Genomic DNA, 13,870 nt, shown 5'->3' with positions numbered 1-13,870 from the left:
ACCATAAAGACTACAAAAGCTGCGCCAGTTAAAATAGAAGTGCCTCCGTTTTAAATCATAACCTTCTGATGGGCGTCAGTTTGGTTTGAAATGTGCTGGGGACAGAGACACATTCGGAAGTGCATTTTCAGAAGTGCTGGGGACAATGACGCCTTCATTTAAAAAAAAAATCTTTCGCTCATGTCATGTTTTGAAAGACGATGTCCTTGTAAATAAATAAAAATGTATACAAAATGTGATGATGTCCGACTCGTTTTATGAAGAAGAAAGCCTTAAGTTTTCAAAAAGCATTATTAGACATATGACCCACTATATAGGTTGTATATAGGCTACAAGTCTTAACCAGACTTGAGCGTATTTTCAGACGAAAATCTAAATAAATGCGGGGTGCGATGCGGTGCGGACGCTCATGTAACATGGGTGGCGCTGCCAATAAAGCAACTAAAAGCTGTCACAAAGAACCAGCAAAAGTAATGATTATGAATAGGCCTATGTCAAATATAGCAGACATTTTAATTGTTTATTAATAAACAAGTGTTTTCTGTCAGTGTCGGATGGAAAGATGAACTTGCGATCTTCGCAGTAATGAACAGACAGACAAATGCACACTTCATACGGATTACATAAGCAGAGAGCCAGCTGTTTTTTTCTTTCGTTTTGAATTGTTCTGTTTAAAATTTTGAGCTTTCTATAGATGTATTTCTCAGGTCTGTGAGGTAAGTAGGCTACCTTATGTTGAGTTTCGGTTCATTTATGAGACGCACTCCAGTTCAGTCGCCGGCGCCTCCATGTCATGATTATCTATTGTCTGTTATATACTTATTACTTATTAAATCCAGGCAATTGGTTGATGAAACATTGATTAAAATTAAGATACAATTAATACAAAACAAAATTCACTTTAAAGAAAGGCTTTGTGCTTTCAGTTTGAGGTCTGTGGAAGTTTTAAAACAGTCTTTTAGTGCCGTTTCAGAGCGGTCGCGTCTGTAACATTGTTTTTTCCTCATAAATGCGAACACGAAAAAATTTTATGAAATGAAATATAAAATTAATATTTTATTGTTCTGTGGAGAGCCAACCCTTCTTCATCCGATGGGTAGCCTACTATTACTTTTATTTGTGCAGTGCAATTCACAGAATTGATTGCTCTGCTACCAGCCTCTGTCACTGTGTGGAGCTTCTGACTATTGCAAGCGAGCAGCTTGTTATATTTATATTTACTTCTTATTTATTAAACCCAGGCAAGTGGTTGATGAAACATTGATTAAAATTAAGATACAATTAATACAAAACGAAATTCACTTTAAAGAAAGGCTTTGTGCTTTCTTTTGTTATTGTTTTTTGTTCAAAGGACTTAGTTTGTGGACAAAACGCCTATGGTTTTGGCTGTAGGTCCAGGTCCATATTGGACGGCTTCTGGGTCCGGACCCGGACCGCGGTCCGCCTGTTAGTGACCTATGTTCTAGGTGATCTGGTAGACTCCATCACTTCTGCTAGAGCCCCCTCAACGAAGCGCCTTTATGCTTTGAAGTGGAACCTATTCATTGAATGGTGTTCTTCCCACCGGGAAGACCCCCAAAGATGTCTGATCAGAGTCGTGCTTTCCTTCCTGCAAGATGGGTTGGAAGCGAAGGCTGTCTTCCCTCCACCCTCAAAGTGTATGTTGCCGAACACCACAATGCAGTTGAAGGTAAGTCAGGAAAGCATGACCTGATCATCAGGTTCCAGAGGGGAGCGAGGAGACTGAATCCGCCTCGCCCCCCCCCTCTAAACCCTCCTGGGACCTGTCTCTGGTGCTCAACGCACTGCAGAGACCTCCCTTTGAACCACTGCAGTCAGCTGAGTTAAAGATCTTGTCACTAAAGACAGTGCTCCTGACTGCCCTGGCTTCCATCAAGAGGGTAGGGGACCTGCAAGCATTTTCGGTCAACGAATCGTGCCTAGAATTCGGGCCAGCCAACTGTCACGTTATCCTGAGACCTTGGATATGTGCCCAAGGTTCCTACCACTCCCTTCAGGGATCAGGTTGTGAACCTGCAAGCTCTACCTTCGGAGGAGGCAGACCCAGCCCTAGTTTTTCTCTGTCCCGTCCGCTCCTTGCGATTATACGTGGACAGAACGCAAAGCTTCAGGACCTCAGATCAGCTCTTTGTCTGTTACGGAGACCAGCAGAAGGGAAAGGCTGTCTCCAAGCAGAGGATGGCCCACTGGATAGTGGATGCCATCGCCTTGGCTTACGAAGCCCAAGGCGTGCCTTGCCCATTCAGGTTGCGAGCACACTCAACTAGAAGTGTTGCTTCCTCCTGGGTGCTGGCTCAAGGCGCCTCGCTGACAGTAGAGCGACAGTAGAGAGTATATGTAGAGCGACTCCTAACACATTCCCTAGATTCTCGCCCCCAGTGGCCAGTAGCGCGAGGGACCCGTTCTTAGTGTCGGCTTGCAACGCCACTCCCACTCCCATTGGCCGGATGCGTGCGTCTATTGCTCCAGTAGTGTTCCCCAGAAATGGCTAACACTGCGAGTTCCTCTGTCACCCTTGCGGCAGTCAGACGTTGCGGAGCGCCTGGCGCCAGGCCTACACTTGCATGCATTGTGGAACCTGTGTTAGGCTGGGTGTCCATATGTAGCAGTCCCTGCGGCGACCCCATATGTGTATTCTTCCACGATCAGCTCCTCTGCCGACGAGCCCGTGTCTTTCGCTCGACAGAACCCATTCTGTCGTCTCTGCTGGTGTTCTTTCCCCCCATAACTAGGCTGGAACCACCCCAGAGACTGCCATATGTTGTACTACCCTGCTTGGCTAGTCCATATGTGTAACCGTCACAGTGCCTCCCTCTGGGGTAGGATGTGGCTTCTGCAGCGTTCCCTTCCCCAAGGGCACACTTTCCCAGTGTTATCCAATAAGTCACACTGAGTGGGTCTTGCGGAACAGCAGTGACTGACCTTCTCTGCTTAGAGCTCCTACTTTCTGCCCAACATTGCGATCAGACCAGGAGGCTCAAGCGGAGCGCTGGAAGGGCCAGCAACCGTGGCATTTTGGTAGATATCCCCATTCGTCAGAATAACTTCTGACTCACGTCATAGTGAGCTGACGAAGGGGAACGTCTCAATTATGTATAGTAACCCTCGTTCCCCGAGGAGGGAACGGAGATGTGAGTCCCCTCGCCACAGTTGCTGAGCTTCCGTTGTACGGACGAGTCACAGGTCCAGCTCCTCAGCGGAAAAACAAGGATGCGATGACTGATTGAGAAATGAGAAACACCTGGGCAGGAGCTGTGTATTGAGAGATGGAAAAAGGTTTAAATGGAGCGCAAAAGATGATGGATGAGGGCTCAGTTCCGGTTACATTGCGGACAACAAGACGGCGGTTCTCACCTTTTTTGGGGGGAGGGGGGTGTCGTTCGCGGTTGGTTAGGGCCACCGGCGATGAAGATAGATAGAGAGTAGGTGCAGGGAGAGAGTATATAGGGATAGGAAGTTAGGAGTGCTGTCACTACTGTGCTGAATGCTGATGCTATTGAATTGCAAGAGCCAGGCTGGACTTTGCCCTTTTGAAATCGACTTATGGTGGGAATATCCCCTTTTGTAACTGAGACAGTCAGACGTCAACGTGAGTGCTGAAGAGACGATACACTTCACAAGTGACGACACCGCTCACATTTCCCTTTACGGAACGGTGTGGAAATCCAGCCCGCGTTACAATATTGTGTTACTCCCTAAAAAAGTTACTAATTGCTTTACTTGGTTACTTTATATGGAAAGTAATGCTCAGTATTATATTACTTTTGCATTACTTTTTTTCACCTGGGCTCAGATTACTTGTTTTGTTTTTTTAATAACATTTTTTGTTTGAATCTTCGTCTTCATGTGCTTCCTGTTAACAGTGACCGTGTCAACTAGTTACTTGGAAAAAAAGTTATCTGATTACGTGACTTGCATTACTTGTAATGCGTTACCCCCAGCATTGGTTTTGAATGCATCAGTTATAATTTAAAAGGGTGGTATAATGCCCCATTACACAAGATGTAAAATAAATCTTAAATAAGTGTGTATGTGAAGTTTTAGCTCAATATACCCCACAGATAATTTTTTACAGCATGTTAAAATTGTCCCTTTTTGAGGTTGAGCAAAAACGTGTCGTTTTGTGTCCGTCCCTTTAAATGCAAATGAACTGCTGCTCCCGACACAGAGGGCGGAGCTTCAAGAGCTTGTGTGTGTGTGTGTGTGTGTGTGTGTGTGTGTGTGTGTGTGTGTGTGTGTGTGTGTGTGTGTGTGTGTGTGTGTTTGTTAGCAGCTCTGATTACCTCACGCAGGCAAGCACTAAAATGTTAGAAACTATTTAAACTGGAGTCGGACAATGATGGAGAGACTCGAGAAGAAGTGACCACATGTAGAATGCAACAGGACGTTTCTGAATGGTTAGTTGATGAATTTATGTTGCTGATGTGGAGTTAACTATATTCAAGTCATTGATTAGCATCATGTGGGAACTGTTGTAAGATGCCTACAGAGTGACATGATATTGCATTTGTGTTGCCTACTGTATTGCATGTGAAAAGACGGATGCGACAGCTTGAGCAGACTCACAAATGTGCTCGACTACAACAACTCCTTCCTCCTGGTAATGTCACTAACCCGGGAGGAATGTCGTGTAGTCTCTACCAGCCGTTTGTTCCCTTGTGAAAAAGAAGTGTGCTTAATTGTATTGAAAGCGCACTTTTTGTGTGCTTAAAATAATAAAAGTATACTTTTTGAAAAGTGCACTTGCAGATAATATAATAAAATTAAAATTAAAGACCACTTAAGTGTACTTAAAGGGAATACACTTTAATGACAATATTTATTAACACACTTAAGTGCACTTTTTACAAATGCACTTTGTAATAATATCTAATTAAGTTTAACTTAAAGTAAGTACACTTTCATCACAATATTTATAAACACACTTAAGTGCATTTAAAAAAATGCACTTTGTAATAATGTCTAATTAAGCTTAACTTAAAGAAAGTACACTTTCATCACAATATTTATAAACACACTTAAGTGCACTTTTTACAAATGCACTTTGTAATAATATCTAATTAAGTTTAACTTAAAGTAAGTACACTTTCATCACAATATTTATAAACACACTTAAGTGTATTTTTAAAAATGCACTTTGTAATAATGTCTAATTAAGCTTAACTTAAAGAAAGTACACTTTCATCACAATATTTATAAACACACTTAAGTACAATTTTTTACAAGTGCACTTTGTAATAATATCTAATTAAGTTTAATTTAAAGTAAGTACACTTTCATCACAATATTTCTTAACACACTTAAATACACTTTTTAAAAATGCACTTTGTAATAATGTCTAATTAAGTTTTACTTAAAGAAAGAACACTTTTATCATAATATTTATAAACACACTTAAGTGCACTTTTTATGAATGCACTTTGTAATAATATCTAATTAAGTTTAACTTAAAGTAAGTATGCTTTCATCACAATATTTATAAACACACTTAAGTGCATTTTTAAAAATGCATTTTGTAATAATGTCTAATTAAGTTTAACGTAAAGAAAGTACACTTTCATCACAATATTTATAAACACACTTAAGTGCACTTTTTACAAATGCACTTTGTAATAATATCTAATTAAGTTTAATTTAAAGTAAGTACACTTTCATCACAATATTTCTTAACACACTTAAGTACACTTTTTAAAAATGCACTTTGTAATAATGTCTAATTAAGCTTAACTTAAAGAAAGTACACTTTCATCATAATTTTTATAAACACACTTAAGTGCACTTTTTACAAATGCACTTTTTAATAATGTCTAATTAAATGTTACTTAAAGAAAGAACACTTTCATGACAATATTTATAAACACACTTAAGTGCATGTTTTAAAAAATGCACTTTGTAATGTCTACTAAGTTTTACTTAAACATACATTTTAAATAATTATGATTTATAGTGTTTTACATTTATTAAAATTAAAGTTATAAGTTATTAAAGGAAATTTATTTTGATGTATTGACTAATATATACTAAATAAAATAATAGTTTTAATGGAAAACATGGAAAATAATTGATTTTAATTCCAACTCAAGTGTGTTGTCCAAAATTAATTTGTTAATGTATTTTAAATGTGTTTTGTCTATATTATATACTGTGTGCATTATGCAGTTGAAATGTATTTTTCCAATACATCTGCTTATACAGTATAATCCAGTACAACTTATTGTTGACATTTTTATCACCAGCCCTTGCTCTATGAACTTAACTTGTGTCAGCTTTCTACATAATATTTGAAAATAAAATGTAATATATGAGAGGAGCCTAATAGTAATGTGTTGTAGCTACTTTACATCTGTGAACATAATACTTTCAATATCATTATGTTGTTCTAAGTCAATTAAACACACATTTAATTGTATTAATTGCGAGCAAAAGTTAAACAAATGTAAAAAAAAATTTATTTGCATTTAAATTCAGTTAAAATACATTTAATTTTAATCACACTACACAACATTGAAAAAAAGATTGACTTTTAGTTAGGTTAATGAGTAAAGTTTTGTGAACTTACAGAGTTAGACAATGAGTTAGAACAACAGAAAAGCTGAAATAGCATTTAACCATGCATGATATATGAATATATTGTTTAATGCGCATGCGCGAGAAATACTACGTCATTATGACGCACTACTTCACTAGAGTTTGAAAAATGCGCTATGTTTTGCGATCCGTTTGCGATGCGTGATGATACTGAAGCTAGCCAAACAAGAGAACAAAAGGAGCACCACGTTTGGATGTTTGTTTGCAGATGAGACGTTATGCTGCAGATAATCATTCAAGTATATCTTGATGCTTTCTTTAGTTCATTTTTTTTCACCGTAACGTCAGTTGCTGAGTGCATTTTAATCGCAGATATTATAAACTCAATAGACTCGGGAGGTGAATGAATCATGTTTTCAATCATTTATATATGATTGCATTCTAATAATGTCTTACATTGTAATGTGAGGAAGGTGTGTGTGGTCGTGTTCGAGGAATTTGGTTGCTGATTTTTTTTTTTTTTTTTACTAAACCGACTTTTTAAATTATTTTAAACAAGCTAGCACTACTAAAAGTTTGCTGAATGCTGATCCAATATTGTAACACTCGAAGACGTTTATATACATTTAATACAAATAATCAATCTTATAACCACCATAAATATTTAATATATTACCCACCTCTAGAAAAAATGCTTGTAATGTGTTCAATTTAATTTTGTATTTAAAGAGTTGTTCAGTTACTATTTGTTTTGGAATATGTAATATTTTTGTGTTTATCTGGATTTAAACATTCATTTTGCAGGATCAGTTCATATTTGTTATTGGAGATACAGTGCAAGCGGTGTGGAATCACAGACCTGTATTGATGAGGTGATGTTACAAGATTTATCATGACAGCACATCCTGATCAAGCTAAAACACTTTCAAGTCACTAACTATCCCTATAGCTTTTAAATGCTTTGAATCTTTTGTGCAAGTAATACATTCCCACCTGCACCTATAATCATCATATATTTTATAGGTAACAAACCAAAGGAAGAAGGCTTGCAGCATTGCTGTGTCAACCGTGGTAAATACAGGAACAGGAACATCCTTCATGAAGATGTGGGGCAAGCTTAAAATGTAAGAATACCTTTCTTAATTTGCATTGGTCCTGGGTTTGCATGGGTCATATATCTATATTTGTGTAATTGATAAAGTTATGCTTAATTCCCTGTAAAGTAGCAATAAAAAGGTTCTCTATTTTTAATCACTTTAAGCCCAGTGTCAGTAAAGATGGCGTAGTCAGTGGAATCCTGGTGTTTGTGGGAAATAGAAGGAACCTTGCCCAGCTTTCTACTACGATGTGGCCCTGGTGACTGAGGTAATCAATCACATCACACATTCATCAACAGTTAACAGTCAAAAGTTTACATACACCTTGCAGAATAAACTGCTTCATCAGGGTAGTACTAAATAAAAATAAAACGTATACATTTTTGTGATCCCTATTATTGCTAAAATTGTTAACATTTTGCAGATACGGCAAGATGTATATCAACTTTGAAGCGCAACTGTATCTCTCTCATTCAATTGAGCCAAATATAATAATGGACTGGATCTGTATTATAAACAAATCTTCTGTTTTTTAGTTTTTTTCCTCAAGGCATTTTTTCTGACTTTCCTGCATCTTTGAAACATTTCCATTCACATATACTCTGGAGAGCATCTGGGACATTGACATAAACAGCACTTTCCAACAACTTAAAAAATTGGGTGACAAATAATTTTGTTTTTTGTGCTTTTGGAGGTTTTTTTTTTGGACAAACTTAGATTCACTGTAATGCTGGAGTAAGCATTTGGTCCTGTTTAATGTTGGTGCTGGTAAAGGTTTAAAGGGATACTCCACTTTAAAATGAAAATTCTGTCATCATATACTCACCCTCATGTTGTTTCAAACCTGTATGAATTTCTTTCTTCTGCTGAACAGAAAGAAAGATATTTAGAAGAATGTTAGTAACCAGACAGATTTTGGTACCATTGACTTCCATAGTAGGAAAAAAAAAAGCAATGGTACCAAAAACTGTCTGGTTACTAACATTCTTCTAAATATCTTTCTTTATGTTCAGAAGAAGAAAGAAATTCATACAGGTTTGAAACAACATGAGGGTGAGTATATGATGACAGAATTTTCATTTTAAAGTGGAGTATCCCTTTAAGAGCTAAATAACAAGGTTCGGTAACACTTTTAATTAGGTCTCATTTGTTAATATTAGTTTATTTTTTAGCCAACATGATCTAACCAAGACTATTATCTTACTTAGACTAATAAATGCTTAAAATATTATTCATTCTTAGTTCATGTTAACTGAAGTTGGTAACTAATATATTTTTGTAAAGCATTACCCAAAGGTCTCTTTCCAAAACTGTTTGTGTTTATGCATAGTGTTTCTTGGGGTTTTCTTGTGCATCAACAGAAAGGTTTTTATGTATTTCTTTTAGAGATTATTTTGTCAGTAAATTTAGAGGGTTTTACATTTAGTTTTTGTTGATTGTAACATTGCATTTAATTCACACTTAAGTGTATTGTTATCTGACATTAAAGTATATTTTAAATCACATTAATTGCGTGTCATTATATTGTGTAGTGCACTTTAACTATATTTTGAAGATATGAGAAGCAATTATGAAAGTAGATATAAAGTTGTAATAAAGTACCAATTAAGTTGTTCCAAAAAATCACTCTTAATGGCAACTTATTGCATTTTATTTCAACTTAATATGTGATATATTTTAAATTAATTGCACTTAATGTGCATTAAGTGCGCCGAAAAGATGGCATTTAATTCACACTTAAGTGTATTGTTAACTGACATTAAAGTATATTTTAAATCACATTAATTGCGTGTCATTACATTTTGTAGTGCACTTTAAGTATATTTTAAAAACACTAGAAGCAATTATGAAAGTAGATATAAAGTTGTAATAAAGTACCAATTAAGTTGTTCCAAAAAATCACTCTTAATGGCAACTTATTACATTTTATTTCAACTTAATATGTGATATATTTGAAATTAATTGCACTTAATGTGCATTAAGTGCGCCGAAAAGATGGCATTTAATTCACACTTAAGTGTATATATTTAAAGTATATTATTTATGTAATAAGTACACTTTATAAAAGTACACTTAAGTGCACTTTTTTTCACAAGGGTTGTAGTCCTTAAAAAACGATTTCTTTAAAAGCAAATATCTTCCTTTGCTTTGAACTTTGAGCGTTGTAACTTCGCAGATGTTCGCAACCACCCCTTTAAAGTTGAAGTGTGCAGAAATAATGAGTGCTTTCAAACAGGTTTGCTGAACATGTATATGGGCTCCACTTTTCAGCAGACATTTAACAATTACTGGACCATCAACATCGTAGAAAACCCCAGGAAGTGTGAGGGGAACTGTTTAAAATGAGAAGTGAAGGCAGTGCAAGTCAGTAACTTCACTCAAAAGCCAGATGACATGCATTGTGTTGAGGAAGAATATTAATGGTTGTCCCACAGTAAAGAAACCCATAATCTTTCCTTGCATTTTCTAAAGACTTCCCATTTATTTATTTATTTATGTAGGCAATTATTGTATAACGATACATTTACTTAAAAAAAATAATAATCCCTGTTATAGGCAGTATACCACCATAACCACAATGAAATTATTATTTCAATTACAAATTGTATTTAATATTTTCACCCAATGAAAGGATACAGACTAAAGAAAAAGATAATTAAGATAATTTCATGCCACAATGCAACAAAAGTCTATCAGCCCATCCAGAAGTCAGTCTAACAGAACAACAGCGCTTTCTTAAAAATAGATAAAAACACTAAATCAACTGAAATTACATTGATATGTGACGTCATATGTGGAAAAGCATCAACAGAAAACAAAACTGACTGTGACAAATTATATTGGCACATCAAAACCCAGTAAATCAAATATAATTTTGTTATTTGTTAAACAACATCCATCATGCATATTTATATTTATAGCAATAAAATATAACAGATTATCATAACCCAGTATATAGAAGTTGATGGGATACAGGATATAGAAGAAATTAATTGCTTTCTATTGTGATTTTTTTTATTTTTATGTAAATTGTTCCTGTGATGGAAAGTATTGTCATAAGCAATAGAAAAAATAATAGCGAAGAGTTTTGTGGAAGAGATGCTGTAGAATATGGAATTTTAGTTTCTTTAACTATTGTAGAAGAAGGGAGAGAAGAAGGGAGAGAAGTAGGAGGAGAAGTAGCTGGAGAAGAGAAGTAGGAGGAGAAGTAGCTGGAGAAGCAGGAGGAGAAGTAGGAGGAGAAGTAGCTGGAGAAGTAGGAGGAGAAGTAGGAGGAGAAGTAGCTGGAGAAGTAGGAGGAGAAGAAGCTGGAGAAGTAGCTGAAGAAGTAGAAGGAGAAGTAGGACGAGAAGTAGCTGGAGAAGTAGCTGGAGAAGTAGGACGAGAAGTAGCTGGAGAAGTAGCTGGAGAAGAAGCTGGAGAAGTAGGAGGAAAAGTAGCTGGAGAAGTAGGAGGAGAAGTAGCTGGAGACGTAGGACGAGAAGTAGCTTGAGAAGTAGCTGGAGAAGAAGATGGAGAAGTAGGAGGAGAAGTAGGAGGAGAAGTAGCTGGAGAAGTAGGAGGAGAAGTAGCTGGAGAAGTAGGAGGAGAAGTAGCTGGAGAAGTAGGACGAGAAGTAGCTGGAGAAGTAGCTGGAGAAGAAGCTGGAGAAGTAGGAGGAAAAGTAGCTGGAGAAGTAGGAGGAGAAGTAGCTGGAGACGTAGGACGAGAAGTAGCTTGAGAAGTAGCTGGAGAAGAAGATGGAGAAGTAGGAGGAGAAGTAGGAGGAGAAGTAGCTGGAGAAGTAGGAGGAGAAGTAGCTGGAGAAGTAGGAGGAGAAGTAGCTGGAGAAGTAGGAGGAGAAGAAGCTGGAGAAGTAGCTGGAGAAGTAGGAGGAGAAGTAGCTGGAGAAGTAGGAGGAGAAGTAGCTGGAGAAGTAGGAGGAGAAGTAGCTGGAGAAGTAGGAGGAGAAGTAGCTGGAGAAGTAGGAGGAGAAGTAGCTGGAGAAGTAGGACGAGAAGTAGCTGGAGAAGTAGCTGGAGAAGAAGCTGGAGAAGAAGCTGGAGAAGTAGCTGGAGAAGTAGCTGGAGAAGTAGGAGGAGAAGTAGCTGGAGAAGTAGGAGGAGAAGTAGCTGGAGAAGTAGGAGGAGAAGTAGGTGGAGAAGTAGCTGGAGAAGTAGGAGGAGAAGTAGCTGGAGAAGTAGGAGGAGAAGTAGCCGGAGAAGTAGCCGGAGAAGTAGGACGAGAAGTAGCTGGAGAAGTAGCTGGAGAAGTAGCTGGAGAAGTAGCTGGAGATGAAGCTGGAGAAGTAGCTGGAGAAGTAAGAGTAGGACCAGGACAGGTGTAATTGTTGTCAGAATAATTTCCAGCAGAGGTAAACTGCACAAAACCTGGAGGATCGCTGCACATAAAGGATGTGATCCATTCCTGATAGCGGGATACTCTGGTGTAAACACCGGGATATTCAGGTTGAGCACAGCCAATCCCAAAGCTAACGACACCGGACTGGACCCATACAGAGCTCTGCCTGCTCACCATCGGACCTCCTGAATCCCCCTGAAAATACATATCAATGCAATCATTGTAGAAAGAGACATACTGTGCACTGCTGGTCAAGGGTTTGGGGTCAGTAAGATTTATTTAAAGAAATTATTACTTTCATTCAGCAAGGATGCATTAAATTGATCAAAATTGACAGTAAAGATATTCATAATGTTCCCAAATAATTATATTTCAAATAAATACTGCTCTTTTGAACTTTCTATTAATCAAGAAATCCAGATTTTTTTCTTCTTCATGTTTCCACAAAAACATGAAGCAGCACAAATGAAAAATAAATAACTGCCCAGAAGCATTGCAAATATGGCCACCAAGTGAATAGACTTTCCTTGAAAGAGACTTGGTCTGAGGTTCAAGGACTTATTCATTAAAACTTGTCACCACCTACTGGCAGTTTTAGTTCATATTTATAGTATCATTCATTTCATAAGTAATCATTACAATTACTGATAGCAGAGTGGCTCAAAAACATCTTTCACAGATTGGACATGAACCTTACAATTTCAGAAAGCCTAATTGTTTATTTTTCATTTTGAAGCACTCTTTTACTTTGTGACACTAAGTGAACAGAACAGGGTTTGTGTACCTGACATGAGTCCTTGCCTCCTTCCAGTAGACCAGCACAGATCATGTTTTCTGTTATACGTCCAACTCCATAGAGACAGTTGCACTGTCTATTACCAATTACAGGAACCTCCACTTCCTGAAGAACATTTGGGGATGGGAGGGACACTGTAGGAAAGACATGAGAATCCTGTTACTCTGTCGTGTTTGGAATGGGATAGTGAAAGGCGTTTCATGTTGAGTTTAATGTAACTAAGAAGTTAGACAGGAATGATTTCTCACCTCCTTCACTAATGTCTCCCCATCCAGTGATCCAGCTGTCTGTGCCGTTGTTAAACACACTGTGATCAGCTGCTAGACACACGGGTCTGATGTAGTCAGTGAAGCTGACGGGAGAGCTCAGTTTGAGCAGAGCGACGTCATTGTCATACGTAAGATAGTTGTAACTGGGATGTTTGATGATTGTCCTCACATTTCTAAACACTTCATTGGGGTTGAAGCCTCTCTGGGTCTGACGCCCCAAAACCACATTTAAAGAAAAGATGTAATAGCTGAGGAAGTTAAAGAAATAGACAGAGAAATAAGTCAAGAAGAGTTGTAACCTTGTAAAGCCTGTCATATTAAATATAATAAATTATATTTTCTTAAATAAATGGAACAGTTCAATTGAGCCTTTAAACAATGTAAATATATGGACAATAGACAATTATTTGGCCAAAAATTAAGATGAAATTCTGATATAGCATGTGATGTAAATCAATGAGATCTTTATAACAGATTACTTGCATAAAATGCATAAATATCAGTTGTCAATCTATATCTGCCAAACATGCCAATAATATATCTTAGTTAAAGATTTCACAGCAATGGAGACATGTGGACCTCGAGCTGTAGGTGGACGTTTTTATAATAATACCAAAAGGTATTTTTTTTAATAAAGAAGAAGAACAAAAGCCATGTAGTAGAGTGTGTACAAATGTTTTTTTTTAGCAAAGTTTTGATCATGTTTACAATTTAGAGGCCTTAGAAATTTGAATATCAATATACAGTATGCAGCCTGGTCTTGATAATACGTAGGTATTAATTAAACAAGGTATTAAAGTTACATTTACATTTACAGG

The 13,870-nt window shown here is 37.3% G+C and overlaps 1 protein-coding gene and 1 long non-coding RNA gene across 6 annotated transcripts in view; one reads left to right on the top strand and one right to left on the bottom strand.

The window, feature by feature from the left end:
• Window positions 1-5,738: 5,738 nt before the first annotated feature.
• LOC309485383 lies at window positions 5,739-10,975 on the top strand. 5 transcript variants are annotated; one of them, XR_014201145.1, is made up of 5 exons: window positions 5,976-6,848; window positions 7,354-7,421; window positions 7,573-7,673; window positions 7,811-7,914; window positions 8,197-10,975. It is a non-coding gene; the product is annotated as an uncharacterized lncRNA (long non-coding RNA). The 5 variants fall into 5 exon arrangements; XR_014201146.1 differs by lacking the exon at window positions 5,976-6,848 and having other exon boundaries at window positions 6,865-7,421; window positions 8,197-9,450; window positions 9,665-10,975; XR_014201147.1 differs by lacking the exon at window positions 5,976-6,848 and having other exon boundaries at window positions 6,865-7,421.
• Window positions 10,976-11,456: 481 nt separating this feature from the next.
• LOC309485656 (uncharacterized protein) overlaps window positions 11,457-13,870 on the bottom strand; it is a gene marked incomplete at its 3' end in the record, with an annotated part of 108,092 nt that continues 105,678 nt past the window's right edge. Inside the window, exons 63-65 of the mRNA XM_082152586.1 lie at window positions 13,032-13,300; window positions 12,772-12,917; window positions 11,457-12,182 (exon numbers count right to left, since the gene is read on the bottom strand). Coding sequence (XP_082008712.1) covers window positions 11,457-12,182; window positions 12,772-12,917; window positions 13,032-13,300 — 1,141 coding nt within the window. The remainder of the gene's footprint in view (window positions 12,183-12,771; window positions 12,918-13,031; window positions 13,301-13,870) is intronic.

Source organism: Leuciscus leuciscus (assembly GCF_965113295.1).
Source record: "Leuciscus leuciscus genome assembly, chromosome: 21".
NCBI classification, from domain to species: Eukaryota; Metazoa; Chordata; class Actinopteri; order Cypriniformes; family Leuciscidae; genus Leuciscus; species Leuciscus leuciscus.
This window is presented reverse-complemented; position numbering and strand designations above follow the sequence as displayed.